This window comes from Narcine bancroftii, chromosome 8 (genome assembly GCF_036971445.1).
Source record: "Narcine bancroftii isolate sNarBan1 chromosome 8, sNarBan1.hap1, whole genome shotgun sequence".
Lineage (NCBI taxonomy): Eukaryota > Metazoa > Chordata > Chondrichthyes > Torpediniformes > Narcinidae > Narcine > Narcine bancroftii.
In genome coordinates, this window is record NC_091476.1 from 147,402,383 (window position 1) to 147,425,631 (window position 23,249).

The 23,249-nt window shown below is 42.1% G+C and overlaps 1 protein-coding gene across 2 annotated transcripts in view; it reads left to right on the top strand.

The window, feature by feature from the left end:
• The window catches only part of dynlt1a (dynein light chain Tctex-type 1a), a 40,176-nt gene that overhangs the window by 9,408 nt on the left and 7,519 nt on the right, over window positions 1–23,249 (top strand). For both annotated transcript variants that reach the window (XM_069895218.1, XM_069895217.1), the window contains one exon: window positions 22,745–22,793. In XM_069895218.1, coding sequence (XP_069751319.1) covers window positions 22,767–22,793 — 27 coding nt within the window. In that variant the 5' untranslated portion in view covers window positions 22,745–22,766. The remainder of the gene's footprint in view (window positions 1–22,744; window positions 22,794–23,249) is intronic.

Consider the following 23,249-nt stretch of genomic DNA (forward strand, 5'->3'; position numbering starts at 1 on the left):
CCCCCACAAACTCTCAGACTGAACACAGGATTTAAATCCAAAACCTTCTGTCCCTCTGCCTCCACAGATACTTTCTGCTCCATATTCCAGCCCCAGCATTCTCTTGTATCTCCAACCTTTGGACTTGTATGGGGACACTGATACCCCGGAGCCCTGCAAAAGGTTGTGGACATAGTCCAGGACATCACAGGCAAACCCTTCCCCACCATTGAGAACATCTACAGGGAGCATCATCAAGGATCCACATCACCCAGCATACACTCTGTTCTCACTATTGCCATCAAGAAGGAGGTGAAGGTGCCACAAGACTCACACCACCAGGTTCAGTAACAGGTGCTACCCCTCCACCATCAATCTCCTCAACAACAAACTCAATCAAGGACTCATTTAAGGACTCTTACTTGTGCACTTTATTGAGTTTGTCTCTCATAGTTTACAGTTCTTTTTTTTTTGCTTACATGTGTACATTGTGTACAGGTTTTTTTTGCACTCTCCATAAGTGGTAATTCTGCCTCGCCCACAGGAAAAAAGAAGCTCAGGGTTGTATGTAAAGTCGTGTATGCACTCTGACAATAAATCTGAAATCTGAGCTGATCACCACGTTTGCAAAACCATCCACTAAAATCAGTGGCCCATTCACTAGTGGGCAAGGTTAAAAAAAAATTTAACCAGCAGTTTTATTTCTTCTGCTTTTTCATTAAATATTTCTTTCAAACACTTCTATAATTTCCATTATGGTCAATAATTGGATTTTAACATATAATTGGTTAATTAATTTAGGAATAGAACCATTAAATCATTCAAATATTTTCTTTTCCCTGTAAGATTTCCCATTAGCTTTATTCTTTTAGAATTCAACATGACCTAAATCACCAGCAGAATTGTCTTGCTGTAGTGCAGACTTAATAAATCTTGAGAAGGAATAGTTCTTTTACAAGGTTAGATTTTTGACATCACACTTCAGTCCTATTATTCATTTTTAACCCCAGGTGCTGAGGCTTCTCATTATATTAATCCATCCTAACTCAGTTGTTCAGGATTCCTTCCCTTGCCCACCAGAGGTTGGGGGTTGTGGAAAAGGCAGAGTCAGACAGAAACCCTGGTTGTTAACTCTGTGCTGGTTAGCTCTGTGAGGGCTTCCATCCAATTTATTTCCCTTCTCCTCCGCTGTTTGGTTAATGTGCAGAGAGAGACTTGCTCTGCAATGGGATCCATCATGGAGCTTACAGTATTCCCTCTACAGGACTGAGGCATGGTCCCAGTGTAACTCTCTGTGCTGAGAACTCGACCACAGTCAGATCCAGCAAGAGGACTCTGAATTCTGAACTGCTTGTGTCCAGCAGACACAGGTATCCTCTCGCCACAGCTCATTCTGAAAATCTTCCTGTCGGATAGAATTAACTAACCTATCAACTGAGATAGAGAAAGTTATGGGCATAAAAGGAGCATGCATGCCACAGACTGTCAGTCTGTTAAAGGAGCCTTCAGATCCTTCCACTAATCCAGACAATTCAAAAAGGGAAGAGTGAAAAGCTATGACAACATCTCCACTAGAATGCCAATGAACAAGTTTATTCCTTATTTCCATCCCAGCTGGGATGAATGATGTGTTCAGTCAGCCTTTTGTACAGAGACACCAACATTTCAGCCCCGGGGCTCAAACAGGCTGTGTGCCTTTGTTCCATTCTGGCAATTATGTGCATCATATTATCTTGTAAAACATAAATATTTTGTAACTGCAAATGTGGGTCAAAATGAAAACGTGAAATAAAACAAATAGCTGCAAATCTCAGTTACGGGTTCCAGCTTCTGGAGAATGTTTAAAATCCGTGAGCAAGAGAACGAAGCAGCTTTGTTGCACGGATGACCTGGTGACATTCAGAGGAGGGAGCGACAGCTGGGAAGAAGGCACCTTATCCTTCAAGCTGACAGGTTTGGAAGGATTCCATGCCCCCTGTGTGTAAAGCTGAAGAAAGAGCTCTCACATAATGGATGGCAGTGTGTGTGCTCTCCCAGCCTACAATATGAACAGAGTCAGAATGGACAGAATCACTCAAGTGTGACGTGGGCCTGGTCTGTGCGTCAGAAGTAAAAGAGTCCATTATTCTCTCATCACAGCTTTCTTTACCTTTATGCAAAATTCCTTCAAAACATAGTGGTGAATATATTTCCAAACACATTTTCATTGTGCAAATGCAGCTGAAGGATTACTGCAACCAGCCCCTGTTATGAATGAATCAGAGGTTAGAGGGAGGGAGAAGTCGGCTAAGGGAGAGGTGTCAGAGGGAGATTAGACCTGCGCTCCCTTCTCTTTGTTAACTAGTGTTTCCTGCCAGCAGTATGTGTCAGCATCTATATGCGTACACATATACAATTGTGTGTGGATATTCATGGGTACAGTTCGCCTTTGCAAGGCACAGGTGAAACATTTCCACATGAGTGCATATATATGCACATTTGCACGTGTGTGGTATGTACTCATGCATATTTAGATGTCTGTAGTTTGGTGTGCATGCATTATGTGCCTGTGTATGACATGTATGTGTACACTTCTCTGCACTCGATATACATGTTTATGTGTGAGAGTGTGTTCATGTGATTTATGTCTTTTCTTCTAAAGTATTGGGTTAAATTTCAGATTTATTGTCAGAGTACATACATAACATCACATACAACCCTAAGATTCTTTTTCTTGCAGATGAAGCAGAATTACCACTTATTGGTAGTGCAAGAAAAATCTGTACACCGGGTATACATGTAAAGAAATGAAAAAATGTAAAATGATACTGAATGTAAACAAACTGACTGTACAATCAGAGAGAATTTTAAAAATGAATAAAGTGCTAAAGTAAGGAGTCCTTAAATGAATCCCTGATTGAGTTTGTTGTTGAGGAGTCTGATGGTGGAGGGGTAGCAGCTGTTTCTGAACCTGGAGGTGTGAGTCTTGTTGCACCTAGACCTCTTTCCTGATGGCAGCAGCAAGAACAGAGCATGTATTGGGTGGTGTGTGTAGTGATAGAATGTTGGTGATACTCCTGATCATTAGAGGGAGCCGAAGACTAGTTTGTTGCAGCACAGGGATTCAAGATAGATGCATCCACATAGTCATGTTCTTTAGCTAATAGCTAATAGATGGAGGAAAAACCCAACACCCAACCCCAACCAACCAATTTTCCCTTGCACTCGCTGCAACTGTGTCTGCCTGTCCCGCATCGGACTTGACAGCCACAAACGAGCCTGCAGCTGACGTGGACATTACCCCTCCATAAATCTTCATCCACGAAGCCAAGTCAAAGAAGAAAAAAAATAGAGTAGAGTTTCTTTATTGTTTAAAATAATCATCATATGGTACCAGGAGTGGAAGAAACACCAGGATGGTGCAGAGTGTTTATCAGTCATTATTAGCAGAGATGTGGAGATGCTGTAAATTGGACTGGAAATGTTGACCATGAGTGGAGGCTGTTCAAACAAAGATTCATGCTGTAGCTGCAAGCCATTGAACTCGATAGCAAACCTCATGCAAGGAAGATTGCACTGCTACTTAGCATGGCAGGACCTCAAGCACTGAAGGTTCTCAACAAGTTTCTGCCGAGGCAGAAGACCAGTGCAAATTCGACAAGGTTGTCAAGATGTTTGATGAAATTTGTTCACCAAAAAAAAAAGAAACATTCAAGAGGTGAGTGTTTTGCTCACTAAGGCAATTGCAGGGAGAGAGCCTTGATACTTTTTTAATGGAGTTGAAATTAAAAGCAAGAATGTGCAATTTTGGATCACTGCAAGATTCAATAGTCCCTGATCAAATTGTGTTCAGGATTATTGATAAGAACTATAATAAGGAAACAGAGCAGTTGGAAAGGGAAATAGTAAATATAGAAAAAGAATTAGTAATGAAGGAAGATATAACTAAAAGAAGAGAATTGGCGGATAAAAAAATAAAATATGAAACACTACAAACATATAAGGAGGAGAAAAATATAATGAAGACATAACAGAAATATTATGAACTAGGTGAAAAAACGCACAAAATCCTAGCATGGCAGCTTAAGACAGAACAAGCTAAGAAAATGGCATTGGCATCAAGGAAAAAAGATAAACAAATTACATATAATACAAAAGAAATTAAGGAAAACTTTAGAGAATTCCATGAACAATTATACCGAACTGAAAACGAAGGGAAAGAAGGGAAAATAGATGAATTTCTAACTAAAATTGAACTACCAAAACTACAAATAGAGGAACAAAATAAATTAACAGAGCCATTTGGAATAGTAGAAATACAAGAGATAATAAAAAAATTACCAAATAATAAGACACCAGGAGAGGATGGATTCCCAATAGAATTCTACAAAACATTTAAAGACATTAATTCCGCCCCTCCTGGAAGTAATCAACCAGATTGATAAAACGCAAAGCTTACCAGATTCATGTAAAACAGCAATAATTACAGTAATACTAAAGCAAGGGAAAGATCCACTCACACCAGTGTCATATAGACCAATATCTTTACTTAACACAGATTATAAGATAATAGCTAAATTATTAGCAAACAGATTAGCAGAATATGTACCGAAAATGGTAAATCTAGATCAAACTGGATTTATCAAAAAAAGACGCACAACAGACAATATTTGTAAATTTATTAACTTAATTCATGCAGTAGTAGGGAATAAAGCACCAACAGTAGCAGTTGCTTTAGACGCAGAGAAGGCCTTTGACAGAGTAGAATGGAATTATTTGTTCAAAGTATTGCAAAAATTCAGTTTACCGGAGAAGTATATTAATTGGATTAAAGCATTATATAAGGGACCATTAGCGAAAGTGACAGTAAATGGACATGTATCAAAGCAATTTAACTTAAGCAGGTCAACACGACAGGGATGCCCACTATCACCTTTATTGTTTGCGTTAGCAGAATTGATAAGAACAGAAAATAATATAAAAGGGATAAAAATAAAAGACAAGGAATATAAAATCAGTTTATTTGCGGATGATGTTATAGTATACTTAACAGAATCAGAACTATCAATAAAAGAATTATATAAGAAATTGAAGGAATATGGAGAAGTGTTGGGTTACAAGATCAACGTAAATAAAAGTGAAGCAATGCCTATGAATGATGCAGATTTCTCAAAATTTAAGAAAGAATCACCATTTAGATGGCAAATGCAAGCAATAAGATACCTAGGTGTACAAATAAACAAAAATCTCGGCCAACTATATAAACTCAATTATTATCCACTAATGAAAATAATTACAGGATGATTTAGAGCATTGGAAAGATTTACCATTAACACTAATAGGAAGGATAAACTGTATTAAAATGAACATTTTTCCAAGGATATTATACCTATTTCAGGCATTGCCAATACAACTGACAGAGAAATTCTTCAAGGAGTTAAAGAAAATACTAAGGAAATTTTTATGGAGGGGGGGAAACCGAGGATAGCACTAGATAAATTAACAGAATGGTATAAACAAGGAGGCTTACAACTGCCAAACTTTAAAAATTATTATAGAGGATTATTGATAAGAAAGTGAGAGAGCGGTTGCTGTGAGAGACAGAGCTTACCTTAGCTGGAGCTGTGAAGATATGCCACGCCAATGAATTAGCTCTACAATACGCAAAAACGTTTGGTAAGAGTGCAAAAGTCAGTGAAAATGAAGGCATAGCTGTAGCCACAGTGTGTGTCCATACACATAAACAAAAAATGAGATATAGGAAACAACAAAAAGATGAAGAGACATTCAAGTGCAAAAGATGTGGCACTCAACATTCACCAAAATAATGCCCTTCCTATGGAAAAGTCCATAATAAGTGCAAAGGGCAGAACCACTCTGCAAACCAATGTTTTTCCAAAGGGAAACAAAACAGAATTGAAAACACTATACACTATAGAAGAAATTGCCCTCAACGAAACACTTTTTGTTGGCATGGTAGTGCAGAGAGATTCTAAACCTACTGACAATGAACAGCTAAGCAGGGACAAATTCAAGCAGGATAAGCGGACTGTGTCAATGCATTCAAATGGAACAAATATTAATTTGCCCTGGACACAGGGCAAAGGTCAATTTAATCTGTGATCGCAACATCAGGGCAATGAAGATAAAGCCATACATTCATACCAATCCTGTACAGCTCAAAGCCTACAATAGACAGAGTATCGATACGAAAGGTGCATGCAAACTCAGGGTGAAAGTTAAAGATAAAAAGCACCACCTTAGGTTTGCAGTCATTCTAGATGGACATGAATCACAGCTTGGTGACAAAGCATGAGAAAATGTAAGCCTAGTCAAGAGGGTTTATCACATTAACAGTGCCAATGCATGGAACAGTGTAGAGGAAATATTGGATCAATTTCCAGACATCTTCAAGGGGGTTTGGAGTTCTACCATTCATCTATAAGATACAGTTAATGGAGGGCACACTGCCAGTAGTGCATGCCCTAAGGCAGGTTCCAGTGCCATTAAAGGAAAAGCTCAAGCTGGAACTCTACTGAATGACGTCACTAGGGATCATAAAGAAAGTGGAGGAGCCCACAGAATGGGTGACTTCAATGGTGTGCATCAAAAGGAAGAACAGTGACCTATGCATGTGCATGGATCCAAAAGACTTGAATGCAAATATAAAGAGGGAACGTTATCAGATTCCAACCAGGGATGAAATTACAAGTGAGATAGCTGATGGAAAGTTTTTCACCAAATTGGATGCATCCCAGGGCTTCTGGCAAATAAAACTGCATGAAGATAGCACAAAATACTATACATTTAATACACCGTTTGGCCAATACTTCTGTCTGAGGATGCCTTTTAGATTTTCCTCAGCTCCTGAAATGTTCCACAGGACAATGAAGAACATCATAGAAGGCATAAATGGGGTACGTGTATGTATGTACATGGAGGACGTGATCCTGTGGGGATTCACATAAATACAACACAAAAAAAAAGGCTCATCGAAGTGCTACAAAGCATCCAGAAGTATGGATTAAAGTTAAACAGAGAAAAATGTCAGTTTGGTGTGAAGGAAATCACTTTCTGGGAGATAAATTGTCAGAGGCAGGTGTGGAGCCAGACAAGAGCAAGGTGAAAGCAATTTTAGAGATGCCCAGACCCACTGACAAAAAAGGGCATATTGAGAATGCTGGAAATGATCAACTTCATTGGCAAATTCATATCAACACGTCTTCCAAAACTATGTACCTAAGGAAGTTGTTACTTGACAAATGTGAATTCAAGTGGACAGACAACCATGAGGAAGAATGGGGATGATGGAAGACCATTCTAACTACAGAACCAGTGCCTTTGATGTTCTTTGATGGACCCAGAAAGACAAAAATATCTACAGACACTTCAAAAGATGGAATAGGTGTTATACTACTTCAGACTGTGGGAGAAAATCAGAGGCCAGTGGCTTACGCATCAAGGACGATGATGGTGCACAGATAGAGAAAGTGTCTAGGTCTGGTCTATGAACTCGAGAATTTCCACAGTTATGTATATGGTCAACCAACATTCATGGCAGAGACAGACCACAAGCCATTAATAGTGATAATCAAGAAAAATCTCAAAGAAATGTGGCTGAGAATCCAAAGACTGATGATGAAGCTACAACATTATAAATTTTAATTGATGTATTCACCAGGGAAACTTATTGTGTTAGCTGATGCGTTATCCAGGGCAACGATGCAGAGTGAAGCACACAATGAGAGTTCCACAGTGACAGATGTGAATCATCGTATGGACCAGATCACTGAATCTCTTTCCATATCTGATATGAAATCCAAGAACATTGCAGCTGAACCATAAAAGGACACAGTTCTACAGAAAGTAATCAAGAATCTGAATGAAGTACATAAGAAATTGAAGGAAAATGGAGAAGTATCGGGGTACAAGATCAACGCAAATAAAAGTGAGGCGATGCCAATGAACAATGCGGAATTCACAAAGTTTAAAAAAGAATCACCATTTAAATGGCAAACACAAGCAATCCGATTCCTAGGTATGAGACTAGATAATAATCTAAGCCATCTATACAAATTAAATTATCAGCCATTAATAAAGAAATTACAAGATGACTTAGAACATTGGAAAGATTTACCACTAACACTGATAGGGAGGGTAAATTGCATTAAAATGAATATCTTCCCAAGGATACAATACCTATTTCAATCGTTAACAATTCCCTTAACAGAGAATTCTTCAATGAGCTAAAGAAAATAATAAGGAAATTCTTATGGAAAGGGGGGAAACTGAGGATAGCGCTAGATAAATTAACAGAATGGTACAAACAAGGTGGTTTACAGCTACAAAACTTTGAATTATTATAGAGCAGCACAATTAAGATATCTATCAGATTTTTATCAAACAAGGGAAAAACCAGATTGGACCAGAGGGAGCGAGATAAAATAGGGGAGAAAGTACCAGAACATATACTTTATAAGTGGGATGAAAAACTGGTGCAATATAGAAGTTCACCAGTACTGCACCATCTGCTCAACATTTGGAAGAAGTTTCATGTAGAAAGGAAAAAAACAAATTACCAAATACCAAAATTATTGATACAAAATCAACTAATTCCTTTTACAATAGATAACCTTTCCTTGAGAGAATGGGAAAGAAAAAGTATTAAAACAATAGAAAATTGTTTTTTGGGAAATAATTTATTATCATTTGAACAAATGAAGTTTCTTTTTCTTTGGCTTGGCTTCGCGGACGAAGATTTATGGAGGGGGTAAAAAGTCCACGTCAGCTGCAGGCTCGTTTGTGGCTGACAAGTCCGATGCGGGACAGGCAGACACGATTGCAGCGGTTGCAAGGGAAAATTGGTTGGTTGGGGTTGGGTGTTGGGTTTTTCCTCTTTTGCCTTTTGTCAGTGAGGTGGGCTCTGCGGTCTTCTTCAAAGGAGGTTGCTGCCCGCCAAACTGTGAGGCGCCAAGATGCACGGTTTGAGGCGTTATCAGCCCACTGGCGGTGGTCAATGTGGCAGGCACCAAGAGATTTCTTTAGGCAGTCCTTGTACCTTTTCTTTGGTGCACTATAACTCACGGTACAATGTTTGTATACCACCAACTGAAAACCTACTTAAAGGACAAACTGGGAAGCAGGCTGAGGTTACCAGAAGGAAGCAGCTTTGAATATGTGATTACAGACACAATGATAATTAAAAGATTTATAACAAACATGTACATCAAGCTGCAAGAGAAAGAGAACGATGAAATAACCTATAAATCCAAACAAAAGTGGGAACAAGATCTAAACATAAAGATAAAAAATGAAAAATGGGAAAAGCTATGCTCCGAAACTATGAGAAATATAATAAACACAAGGTTATGCATGATGCAATATAATTGGTTACACAGGCTATATATCACGCCCCAAAAGTTAAATAAATGGATCCAACATTATCAGATAGATGTTTTCACTGTAAGAAGGAAATGGGAACAACAGTACATGAAATTTGGGCATGTGAGAAAGTGAAAAAGTTTTGGGAAGATCTAAATCAGGTATTAAATAAAATCACAAAAAGCAACATAACAAAAAATCCAGAGATCTTTCTTCTAAGTAATATAAGTAAAAAATTAGGCCTCAAACTAGATGAAGTGCAAAAAAGATTTATTATGTTAGCCTTAGCTGTAGCAAAAAAATGTATAATGTCATCTTGGAAATCAGAAGAGAGCCTGAGAGTACAGCAATGGTACATGGAAATGAATAAATGTATTCCATTGGAAAAAATAACATATAATTTAAAAAATAAAGTCACATTATTTGAACAAATTTGGGAACTGTACATGGAACACAACAGAGAGGGCCTACCATGGACCTCCACCCCCTAAAATGATAGAATGAGAAGAAGATGAAATGAACTGATCCAGTGTGTAAAAGTAGATGACACAATTTTCTTGTTTATTTTCTTTGTGTGATGACATTGTTTAATGGGCTTAATGTATTATATATGTTGAACGTTTAATGGGTTTGGAGGGGGGTGGGAAGGAGGGAGGGAAGGGAGGGGGGGGAAAGGGGAGAAAATGCCACTGTGTATATTAAAGAGGGTGTGTATTTTGGTTAATATGGTTCATAGTGTTAAAAATAAAAAAATTTAAATAAAGAATCTGAATGAAGGATGGCCTAGAGGTGAATGTCAGCCATACTATAACATCAGAGCTGAGCTGAGTTTTGTCAATGGGCTTCTACTCAGACAGAGCAGAATTATCATTCCTCAATCACTGTGACAAGAGTTGCTGAAAAGGGCGCTCAAGGCCACCTTGGAATGGAAAAATGGAAGAGGAGGCCCAGAACTGTTGTTCATTGACAAAGGATAAATGCTGACCTTGACAGGATGGTTTCAAGCTGTGAGACTTTTTTGAAACATCACACAAAGCAAAGGTATCCATAGTAATAACTGACCTTCCAGCGGAACCATGGCAGAAAATTTGGACTGATCTATTCCACATGGATATAAATAATTACTTGCTGGTTATTGACTATCTATCAAACTATCCAGAGATTGTGCTGTTTCCTAATATGTCTGCTGCTTATGTGATCAAAAATATGAAATTGATCCTTGCAAGACATGGAATTCCTCAAATTGACAATGGACCGTACTACAGCTTTAGAGAATTCCAGAACTTTGCAGGGGTATGATTTTCGACATGTGACTTCAAGTCTTCTGCATTGACAGTCAAATGGTAGAGAAAGGAGTTCACATAGTTAAACAGTTGTTCAAGAAAGCAATAGACCATGGCTCAGATCTGTATCTAGCTCTGTTGAGTTACAGAGCTTTGCTACTTGAACATGGCATGTCACCCACTGAGCTTCTGATAGAATGCAGACTACACATCACATTTCCCTACTCTGTAGACCCAAACAAGATTGGAATTGTCAAAGATGCCAAATGGAACAAAAGAGTCTGCAATGGAGACAAAAAGTAAATTATGACAAGTCAGCAAGAAGTTTAGGGCCACTGGCACAACATGACACAGTGAGACTCAGAGATTCCAACACTTGGAACAAAAAGGCCACTGTTCTGGTGGAAGTAAATCCAAGATCCTACATGGTCAGAACAGAGGAGAATCAAATACTGAGGAGGAATCAAAAGAGCCTACTGAAAATGCAAGGGACACTGCAGGACAGGCAAATGCAGAGGATCCAGCCACACAGCAACAGAGAGCACACCACCAGTGCTAGACAGTAGTGGACCAGCTGAGCCGACATAAGCATCTGTGTTAGGAAGATCCACACTTGTTATCAAGCACCCAACAGGACTGAATCTCTAAAGGAAAAAAAGTTCAAAAAGTTTGTGCTGCTGATGTTGTGTTTACATTTGTGTTGAACTTTTAAATTGAAATGAATACTGTATTAGTGTGTCATGTTGTTAGATTAAACATCTCAAGGAAAGGGAATGGAGTGATAGAGTGCTAGTGATCCGCCTGACCATTTGAGGGAATCAGAGACTAATTTGTTGCAGCTCGTGAATTCAAGGTGGATGCCTCCACATGGACATATTATTTTGCTAATAAAGTACAGTTGTTTTAAAAGAACCCAAGTTTATTTATTGCTTAAAAAAACATCACAGTGTGGATTCTTGATTGCTGCTGCACTCCGATGGCAGTGTTCCCTGTAGAGGTTCTTGAAGATGGCAAGGGTTTTTTGCTTGTGATCTCCTGGGCTGTGTCCACAAACTTTTACAGGGCTTTACTCTCAGGGGATTTGATGTCCCCATACCAGACTGTGATGCAGCCAGTCAGCACCCTTTCCACCACACATCCTGAGAAATTTTCCAGGGTTTCTGATGTCATACCAAACCTCTGCACACTCCGGAGGAAGGAGAGAGGCACTGATGTGTTGTCTTCACAATGCCATTAGTGTGTTGGGTCCAGGAAAGATCCTCTGAGATAGTGACTCCCAAGAACTTAAATTTGCTCACCCTCTCCACCTCCAATGATCACTGAATCATACACCTCTGGTTTTCCCTTCCTGAAATCAATAATCAGCTCCTTGGTTTTGATGACATTGACTGCAATTTCTCCAAGGACAGTAATGTTTCCATATAATAAAGTCCCAAATTGTGCACTGAAGAATATGAAATATGTCCTACAACCATACAAAGCGATGTTAGAACAGGTACCAAGAATGTGGTCAGAGGGTTTCATTGAGGCTATTAGAGCACAACAAAGGAAACAGGTGCAGAAAAAATTATGTTGCCCATTTTCAGCTGTGCGGCAGAGCCGGGCTTGGTCCAGTGGAAGGAAGGCAGCCCTTGTGGGAGTTAAGAAGGATGGGGGGTGGGGGGGTGGAGTGGGATCCTATCAAAACGTATTAACATGAAAACAATAGGAAAAGTAAGAGCAGGGAGGTTGTTTCCACTGCCCTGTGAGACTAGAACAATGGGACACAGCCTCAAGATTCAGGGGAGTCAATTTAATACAGAGATGAAAAGGAACTGCTTCCCTCAGAGAGTAGTGAATCTATGGAATTCACTGTCCAGGACTTGGCCTGGCTGGTGGTGAGAGGGAGCTCTCCCGATCAGATAAGATACCCTTACTATTCAATAGAAATATCACCCACATTGTCCCCCAGATGACTGCGGTTGAGAGGAGACAGTCATCCACCTCTTTGCAGAAAGCGGATTTGCTACAAGTATGCAAAGAAGGATGTAAGAGTTCTTGTCATGGTTCAACCCTAACAGTACAGTGACAGAGGACTCTCTAATTTATGGCTTTTCCCGAGGACACACACAAAGGCCGACATCCAGACCTGCTGGAAGACCATCAACTCGGTGAGGGACACATTTGGGTCTGCCCGAAACTTTTACCATACGCTGATGACGGTGAGGAATTTGCAGGAGTACGTGCTGAGGCTTGGTGGAGTCAGTGCGAGGACGATGTGGGGTAGGCCCACAGTCTAGATCCCTTATGTTGCTGGGCATGGAGGGGCTGAAACCAAGGGCAAGTCCCTCAAACAACAGAGGGGAGGAGAAATGACAAGGTGGCACAGTGGTGACAATGATGTAAATAGAACGATTGTAACAACATACATTGATGAAAGTGTATGCTTATATCACTAGGATATGAAAAGACTTTCAATGGGTTTTTTTGGTAAATAATTTGTGAATAGTTTATTTTTGGGTAAAAAGTTGGCAGATAGATACCCACTCAAGAGGGTGTAGTAGGAATCTGTCACTCCCTCCCTGAGGAAGCTGCCAGTCTGTAGAACAGGAGAGAGTGAGAACTGGGCCTTGTATCCAACAACGAGGGTGGGTTGTAAAGATTTGTGTTAAGACCAGAATCAGTATATAAAGGTCAGCACTATTCCTGTCCTAAGATGGAAAGGTTGTGAAGAGTGAATAACCTCTCCTGCCTCGATTTGGAGAGTTCCTTTGCCCTCTGGGTGTTTATTCTTAATCGCACCCCCCCCCCCCCCTCCTGCTGAGTGACTCTGTTAATTTCCTCTGCTAATTGCAGGTTTCCCGCAGCCCTTTGTAGAAAGCTACTCCGAGAGAGGCCTGCCAAATCAAAGCTCAGACATTCTCCCACTTTGAAGCCACTGTACAAAGAAATATCAGCAGGACCCCGGGTAGGGTAGGGTGGGGGGAGTTAGGGATGGGAGGGGAGGGAGAGTGTGCAGAGGAGTGCTTCTGCTCCTCTGTCTCTCTCTCTCTGTTCTACTCGGATGCAGCACACTCCCCAGGCCTTGTGTCCAGCCTGCTCTCAGCTTCATAACTTGGATTTCACTGCAGTTTCACCAGTGCAGCATGTTACCAGGGCAACCTGCTTCAAAGAAACAAGGCCCAGACTCTAGGGAGGGGATGTGCCAGCGACCAGGAAGGGCTACTATAGATCTCTGGTTCTTCTGCCGACCTATGGTAACCATTCAAAGGAGAAACAGGGCTGGGACATTTTAAACTGCCAAGAAGGAAATAGTTGTCAAATGGATAGTTATTTGATGCAAAATAAACTGGTAAAGATTCTCTCCAATGTGATCACACTACTGCATAATGCAATGTAGTTCAAATTTGGTAAAATTCACAAGCTGGGGCTTGAATTTAGATTTAGACATATGTTTATTTTAATTATATATATATGCACACGCATGTGCGCACACACATGCACATACACACATACATATATAATATATATTCTTTATCATTAATATATGATAAAGACATACACAAGCCTGTGCCATCCAATTACAACCAATTAACAGAGGGGGGAGGACAGTGGGAGGAAACCAGAGCACCCGGAGGAAACCCAGACAGACACACGGAGAACATACAAACGACTTACAGAGAGTGCCGGATTCTAACCCAGGTCACTGGTGCTGCAACAGCATTGCGCTAACCGCTAGGCTGACTGTGCTGCCCCTCTGGGAAAAGCCCCTTCATCCATGGTACAGATGATGCGCACATTACATTAGACAGCTTTGATAAACGCAGTCCATGGGTTTGTAATAAATTGTGTCCGTTCCAGCTGGGTTGCGGTTTGTTTATTTTGAAATTTTTTTTTCAAGGATAGAATATAAAAGCAGGGATGCATTGTGGGGCTTTATAGTGGGTTTGTCAGACTACACTTGAAGTACTGTGAGCAGTTTTGGGGTCCTTATCTAAGGAAGGGCATATTGCCATTGGAGAGACTCCAGAGGAAGCTTGGGAGAACAATCCCTGGAATAAAATGGTTTTCATGGAAGGAGCATTTGATGGCTCAGTGACTGTACCTCCTGAAGTGTAGAATAAGGGGGATCTCATTGAAACAAACCTATTAAGTACAGAAAGGACTGGATAGAGTGGACAAGGAGAGGATGTTTCCTCTGATGGGGGGGGTGGCGGGGGGCATCTGGAACCAGAGGCCACAGCCTCAGAACACAAAAATGTCCCTTTATATCAGAGGGGGGGGTAAATCTGTGGAATTCATTGCCATACATGGCTGTGGAGGCTATGTCATTGGGTATATTTATGACAGAGATGGATAGGTTCAAGGTTTCTTTTATTAGTTTCCTTTTATTGTCACATAATAATATATTAAGCATGTACATATATGGTATACTTTAACTTCTGCCTAGACTCAATGACCTGCACCCAGTCCATAGCCCTCCATACCCCTCCCATCTATGTACCTGTCCAAATTCTTCTTAAATGTTAAAATTTAGCTCACATTCGCCACTTCATTTACAAGCCCCATGGAATAGAGGCTCGGATACTTACCTGGACCAACGTCATCGCACTAGAAGGCCATGATCTCCATGTCCCTTTGGATGTGATAAGGGCCAAGGTAGAATTTATCATGTCTGAGTGAAAAGAGACAAGAAATGGAGAGCCATGGGAGAAGCAGGAGTGGGGTTGCGGGGTGTTGGGGGGGGGGGGGGCAAACAAAGATTTTCCATGAGCATTGCCCAACGCCCCTAACAATTGGAGAAAGAAAAGCAAAAGAGAGTCCCTTCAGAATCTTTGACTGTCTGTGGATTTGCCTCCAGCCTCCTGCAGACTCCTATTCCATCCATTGGCAACTCGAGTTCCAGATCCAAACCTCCAATGCAACCAGGAAGTGTTCAGGACCCAAGGCCCTTCAGGAGCCCTTCGGCATCTTCTTGAAACCTGGTTCTGATACCTTGATTGGGATTAGGCGCTAGATGAGGAAGAGAATCAAGGAGTACTGGGAGAAAACAGGGCAATGGAGTTGAGAAATATAGTGAATCAGCTACGATGGATTTTAGAGGCAGAACTGATGAGTCGAATGGCCTACTCCTGTGTCTTCTGGTGTTCTGGTATTGAGGCCAAGTGGGGGAGGAAGAAGGCAGATGGATGGTGTCTCCTCTGCAACGGAGAGACCTGACGCAGACTGGGAAATCACTTTGTTGAGCACCTCTGCTCTGTCTGCTGAAATAGTGTGGATTTCCCAGTGGCCACCCACTTCAGTTCTCCATCCCATTACCTTGCTGACATGTCTGTTCATGGTCTCATGCACTGCCAGACTGAGACCACCCGTAAACTGGAGGAACCACACCTCCAACCGGATGGCATTAATATTGACTTCTCTGACTTTTGTTAACCCCCACCACCCCCCCCCACCAACACCCCGCAACCCCACTCCTGCTTCTCCCATGGCTCTCCATTTCTTGTCTCTTTTCACTCAAACATGATAAATTCTACCTCGGCCCTTATCACATCCAAAGGGTCATGGAGATCATGGCCTTCTAGTGCGATGACGTTGGTCCAGGTAAGTATCCGAGCCTCTATTCCATGGGGCTTGTAAATGAAGTGGCGAATGTGAGCTAAATTTTAACATTTAAGAAGAATTTGGACAGGTACATAGATGGGAGGGGTATGGAGGGCTATGGACTGGGTGCAGGTCATTGAGTCTAGGCAGAAAAAAATAGTTCAGCACAGACCAGAAAGGTTGAAGGGCCTTCTATGGTTCTAACTGGAGACACTGGAGTCTTGAACGAGAAGTGAGAAGTTGGAGAGACTCAGCAGGTCAGGCGCCATCCGTGAAGAGAAAGAGTCAGCCAACTAGATGTAGACTGTTTATTATTGATTCGGAAGAGATGACCTTTATCACCCTCACATTGTTTTAAGGTGCCCTGTTATATTCTCACAAAAGGTTTCTGTTTTTACTTACCCAACATTAGAGATGGTTTTCCAGCTATCAGACTCCCCATCGTCACATTTTCCACCACTATCTCCTTTCTACTGCTTTATTATGTCACCAAAGACTCCTGCAAATTTCAACGTGTACCATAGAGAGCATTCTGACTGGTTGCATCAGTGTCTGGTATGGAGGTGCAAATGAACAGACAAGAAAAAGCTACAGAGGGTTGTTAACTCAGCCAGTGTTATCACGAAAATCACTCCATTGAGTACATCTACAAGAGACGGTGTCTAAAAATAGCAGTCTCTATACTCAAGGACCCTCACCACCCAGGCCATGCCCTCTTCACACTGCTACCATCAGGAAAGAGGTACTGGAGCCTGAAAATGAACACTCAATGGTACAAAAACAACTTCTTCCTCTCTGCATCAGATTTCTGAATGGACAATGAAACACAGACACTATCTCGCCTTTCTCTTTTGCACTAATTTGTTTATTTTTTTAAAATGTAATTTATAGCAACCTGTGATGCTATTGCAAAATGATGAATTTCGTGACATATTCATGACAATAACTTCTGATTTGATCTCTCTTCTCTGTGAGAGTGGTTTGTTTGCAATGGTGAGTTGATAAACAGTTTGTATGAGGTGCACATTAGAGGTGGAGGGTGTGAGTGTTTAAGATGCCGAATTGGATGTCAGGTCAGGTGGGCTGCTTTATCCTGAGGTGATGAATTTTGGAAGGACAAATCTAGATAAGACATATATGGTAAATGGTAGGGCACTGAGGAGTGTGTTAGAATGGAAAGATCTGGGAATACAGAAACATAATTGCCTGAAAGTGGTGTCACAAGTATAAAGGGTTATAAAGAAAGCTTTTGGCATATTGGCCTTCATAAATCAAAGTACTGGGTATAGGAGTTGGGATGTTATGGTGAAGTTGTATAAGGCATTGGTGAGGCCAAATTTGGAGTATTGTGTGCAGTCTTAGTCACCTAACTACAGGAAAGATATCCATAAGACAGAAAGAGTGCAGAGAAGATTTATTAGGATGTTGCCCAGACTCCAGGAACTGAGTACCACAGGGAAAGGTTAAATAGGTTAGGACTTTATTCCCTGGAGCGTAGAAGAATGAGGGGAGATTTGATAAAGAATGAGAGGTATTGATAGAGTAAATGCAAGTAGGCTTTTTCCACTGAGGTTAGGTGAGATAAAAACCAGAGGACATAGTTCAAGGGTGAAAGGGGAAAAGTTTAGGGGGAGCATTTGGGGATACAGAGAGTGGTAGAGTGGAATGAACTGCCAGCTGTTCTGGTGATTGTGGGCTCAATTTTAACATTTGAGAAAAATTGAAAAGGGTAAATAGATGGGAGGAGTATGGAGGGATGTATACTGGGTGTAGGTCAATGGGACATGGCAGAATAATAATTCGGCACAGATGAGAAGGGCCAAAGGGCCTGTTTCTATGCTGTAATGTTCTATGGTCTTGTGACTATCAAGTGTTAACAGATTGCATGTGCAGCTGTAATGATTAAAACACACGGAGACATTATAACCACATGAACACACATAAATTTGAAAACAATTATTTAATTGGAAATGACATGTGGCAGAGCAGCAGGAGATGGTCAGAAAGGAAGAATACCACAAAAGGCAAGCCAACCACTGGGTCTGAATTTCTAAGGGCCACACCATCAGCTTTGAATGGACCCATTAGTAACTAAGCTGGCTTCATCACAGCCCACTCACTGGGCTGAACTACCTGCTTTTCATATGTCATCTCCATCACTTTCTTTTTCCTCTAGCAATTCCTGACAACCTCCCAGCCCCGCGAAGAAAAATTCCAGTTGTATCACAGAAGAGCATGTTCTCCATTCCAGCTCCTTCTTACCATTCCCCAGCTCATCTCTTGAGGTGGGAAGCAGGCCGTCACTAAACCAGCTCCGCTGGCAGCACATCCCTTATTTGAACAGCAACACGATTAATACCCCGTTAGAGGAATATTTTATACCTCTGCTCCAATTAGTCTTGACAGAAGGTGACAGTAATTGATCAAATAATGATCACGATCCCACCTCCAGTGGCCATCATGAAGTGACTGAGATCAAATCACTGCTTATAGCAAGAACTTTTAATTTAAAAAAAATTAATTTAGAGATACAGCACAGTAATAGGTCCTTCTGGCCCACGACCCCACACTATCCCAAATAAACCCACATGACCAATCAAATTACTAACCCCGTACGTCTTTGGAACATGGGACCAGAGCACCCAGAGGAAACCCATGATGGTCATGTGAATAATAAACAAACTCCTTACAGAGAGCGACGGATTCGAACCTGGGTTGTTGGCTCTGTAATGGCATCGCACTAACTGAAATCTATTAATGAAATGATTCAACCTAGAAAGTTGACCAGTACAGATACCGCTCAATCTGCTAAATTTCCCCCAGCAGATTTTTTTTGCTCCAGATGCAATCTCTTGTATTTTCTTTAGTTAAGAGTCCATTGAGCCTTTGCGAGATTGGGAACCCCTCAATGTTTTCACGGGCTTTCCTTTCCCCTGCTGAAAGGGTTAACCCTTCTGGGAGATGTTCCTGCAGCACACCCTGCATTCCAGCCACTCATGCGTGAGGCAGGCAGTTCCGTTTCTTCATTGGTGGGAACATGATAAGCAATAAACAGCAGGAATCGTTTCCACTTTACTTCTCCCCAGCCAGGGAGAGGTAGGATTGCATTAGAGCAGGGTGCAGAGGTGAGACAGGAGAGTGTAAGCTCAACTACCTATCTGAGACCATTGGGGTCAAACGCTGCTGATCTGGATGGTTCAATGTATTCATTATATTACCAGTCCAATAGCATGCGAAGAAACCTGTTAAAACCTTCCTCTTACATCCAGCTACTCTTATTTTTATTAATTCAAGAGATGTGAGCCAGCATTTAATTCCCCATCCATAACTGCTGCCTGCTTTATTGAACTCCGTGAATCTTTGGGAGGGAGTTCAGGAACTGGAGTGGAACCTAAAGACCATTTCTTCCCTTTGTGTTTAAATCTCTCCAAGGTTTTACTCCTCAGTGCCTGAGGTAATGGTGAATGGTTTTCCCAGAGAAGGACAGTCTAAAACTGGGAGGATGGGGGGGGGGGGGGGGGGGGGGGGGGGTCATTTAAGGTGAAGTGAGAATGATTTAAAAAGGTCCTGAGGGAACAAGCTGCCAGAGGAAGTGGTAGAGGCTGAGACAATTGTAACGTTAATAGAGTTAATAGACATTTAGGCAGGTATGTGAATAAGAAAGGTTTTAAGCAGTGGTTCTCAACCAACGTTCCATGTGAGTCTTTAAAAATGTTTGTTAAAATACTTTATATTAGATAAATATGTGTTTCTTACAGAGCTGCCTTTGACTTGAAAATTTTGCTCAGTCATTCCCATTAGTGGGCAATCCATGTTAGGCTGGAAGCCAGGTGGGCCTTAAGCCGAAAAAGGTTGAGAACCACTGGGTTAGAGGGATCTGGGCTGAATGCAGGCTAATGGCACTACCATAGGTAAACAACTTAGTCAGCATGAAAGAGTTGATCTGAAGGACCTGTAATCAGATCCACACTTCTGTTGAACAACCCTCTCACACCCCTCAACCACAGTATAAAGAATATCAGGGTGTAGGTGATGTCATGCACGTACTCTAACAAAAAATCTGAACTTGAATCAGTTATTATTTCAATATCCAGAGTGACAGCTGTGGTCAGCTGGTACAAGAGTGTGAATTGAACTTTGGATCCACCGTATTTGTGAGCAAGTACTGCACTGGCAGTATTTTCTTATCAGTCCAGAATGAATGGTGCTCCTCTTGTGATTAAAGATACCAATGAAAGGGGGGGGAAATTATGAAGCAGGCCATCAAGAGGCCACTGCTGGGAAGCTGTTCATAAACTCAGAGCGTGCTTTGGCGTAACATGACGGCAAAGAATTGTCGCAGATGCTACCTATGAAGCCCTTTGGGATATTTTCCATGCAAATGTGGAATCCGTGGCCTTGTATTGGTCAGGATTAGATGTACACTTGGACATCTATCAGTCTCTATCAACAAGGACCCTCACCACCCAGGCCATGCCCTCCTCTCACTGCTACCATCAGGAAGGAGGTACAGGAGAATGAAGACGAACACCCAATGGCACAAAAATGGCTTGTTCCCCATCAGATTTCTGAATGGACAATGAACCATAGACATTACCTCACTTTTTGCTCTTCTTTTACACCAATTGATTTATTTATTAAAATAGTGTACATAAAGGTCACTTTTAGCAATTTTTGCCCCTGTAATGCACAATAATGCTGCCACAAAACAACAGATTTGGAGACATATATTCATGACAATAAATTCTGATTTCGAATAAAAGAAATCACAGGCTACTTTAAACAGAGTGAATACATGAAAGTGTTGGAGAAGCCCAGCAGGTCACTGCGGGCAAAGATATGCTATCAACGTTTCTGGCCTGAGTCCTTCGACAAGGTTCTTACCACAATGAGAGCATCTGCAGACTTTCTTGTTTCATGCTAACCTGTAGATTCAAGAGCCTGATAGCTGCTGAAGAACTGTTCTTGAACCTGAACTTCAGGCTTCTGCACCTTCTGCCTGAAAGTAACAGTGAGAAGAGATTGTGACCGGGGAAATGTGGGTCCTTTATGATGTTGGCTGATGTTGGGCAACACAGTTAGCAGAATGCTGTTACAGCATCAGTGACACTGGTTCGAAGCTGGCGCTGTCTGTAAGAAGTTTGGTACATTCTCCCTGTGTCTGCGTGTGGTTCCTCCTGGTGCTCCAGTTTCCTCCCATCCCATCCCAGGGTTATAGGTTAATTGGGGTATTTGGGTTTGTTGCCTGGAAGGACCTGTTACCATGCTGTATGTCAAAAATTTGTAACCCTTTTTAATTTTAAAAAAATTTAGAGACAGAGTCTTCAGATTCCCTTATTGGATGGAAGCCACACAGCAGGGAAACAAGCCCTTCAGCCCAACTCATTCGTGTCAACCAAGTGGCCCATCTGTGCGAGTCCAAACTACTCTTCATACGGTCCATATCCCTCTAAACCTTCCCTGACCACACCACCTGTTCTAAACATTTTAAACCGTTTAATTATATCCACTTCTACCTCTTCTTCTGGCAGCTGGCTGCACAGACTCAGTGAAAAAACATTGGCCCTTAGATCCCTCTCCTTCCCCAAATTATTTTAACTCCATGCCCTCTGGTTATTGACCCCCTCATCCTGGGGTAAAGGCTACTCACTATATCCATGCCCCTCCTGACTTATAAATCTCGATAAGGTCACCTTTCAGCCTGTCATGTTCTGGAGGGAATGGCCCCAGCGCAGTAAATAAAAGCGCTGGAGAAACTAAGCAGGAGATGCTTAGGAAGTAAAAGGTAACCAATGCCTGGGCCCTTTGTCAGGTATCAGGAAAAACAAGTTGACCAAGCGGTCAAGCCTGAGACATTGGTCATCCTTAACGCTTCCTTCCTATATGGATATTCAGAACAGATTTCAGATTTATTGTCACATTCCTGAGATTCTTTTTCCTGCGGGTGAGGCAGAATTAACATTTTATAAAGTACAGGGCATCTGCGTACATTTTGCTTACACCTTGATGAAGAGCTCAAGCCCTAAACGATGGTTAGGTATCTTCGCTATATCAAGAATGCTATTTGACCTGCTGAGTTTCTCCAGTCTTGTGTTTTCTTGCTTAACCCCAGCCTCTCCATCCCCTCTTCGGAGGATCCTCTTTCCCCAGAGTGAACACACTCTCCGAGGTCCCCTCCCCTGGCTGTCTCATTCTCCCAAATGCTGTGTTCCTTCAGCAAGCCCTTCTGGGTGGTGTGGTTGAATCGCCAATCTCCGATGTCACTTTCTGCATTTCAAGCCTTAGTCCTCACTACAAGACCACCACACGTTAGGGATTCCAGCCCAGGTCCGTGCGGGCACCTGCTTCCTTGGTTCCTTGTGTGTGTCTTACAGTCGTTCGGGAGATGCAACCTGATATGCCCCCCTCCCCCAAACAGTGGAGCTGCAAACGGTGTAACGCCCCCCAACTGTGCCTTGGGTTGGCCGAGGGGAGTCACAGCTCGCAGTGGAGCATCTGCTTCCAAGTAACCCTGCCTTCCTGGTTTGTTGTGGTTACAGGAGCACCAGGCGAAGACCAGCCATGGATGATTTTCAACAGGTGGAGGAGGTAATGTTTAAGGGCAAAATAAAGCTTATAACACAAAACAAACGTGCGCTGGCTTCAAAGCCAACGCTGTGCAGAGGAGAAAGGGGTCTCTCCACTGTGCCTTGGGTGGTGAGGGCCAGGGGGAAGCGGCGGGACGTCGCAAGGGCACGGCCGGGCTGCGCTGGGGCGAGGAGCCCCGTTGCATGGGCATCCTCATTTCGCTGGAACTCGTACCTTACTCTGCTGCGGGCGGTCTCTCGAGGTTTGGGGATGAGCCGGCCACTGTGGGTTGTGGGGCAGGGTCCGCAGACCAGGGCAAGGAGGAGCAGCGGGCTCTTCATGGGGATGGTCAGGGCAGGAGGTAAGGTGGCCCTTCTCTCCTTCCACTCCCATACATGGCTCCTGCGTGTTTCTGGCTGAGGGTCACATACAGACCCTTCGGCCCATCAATTGGGACTAGGGGGCCTACCTGGTCTG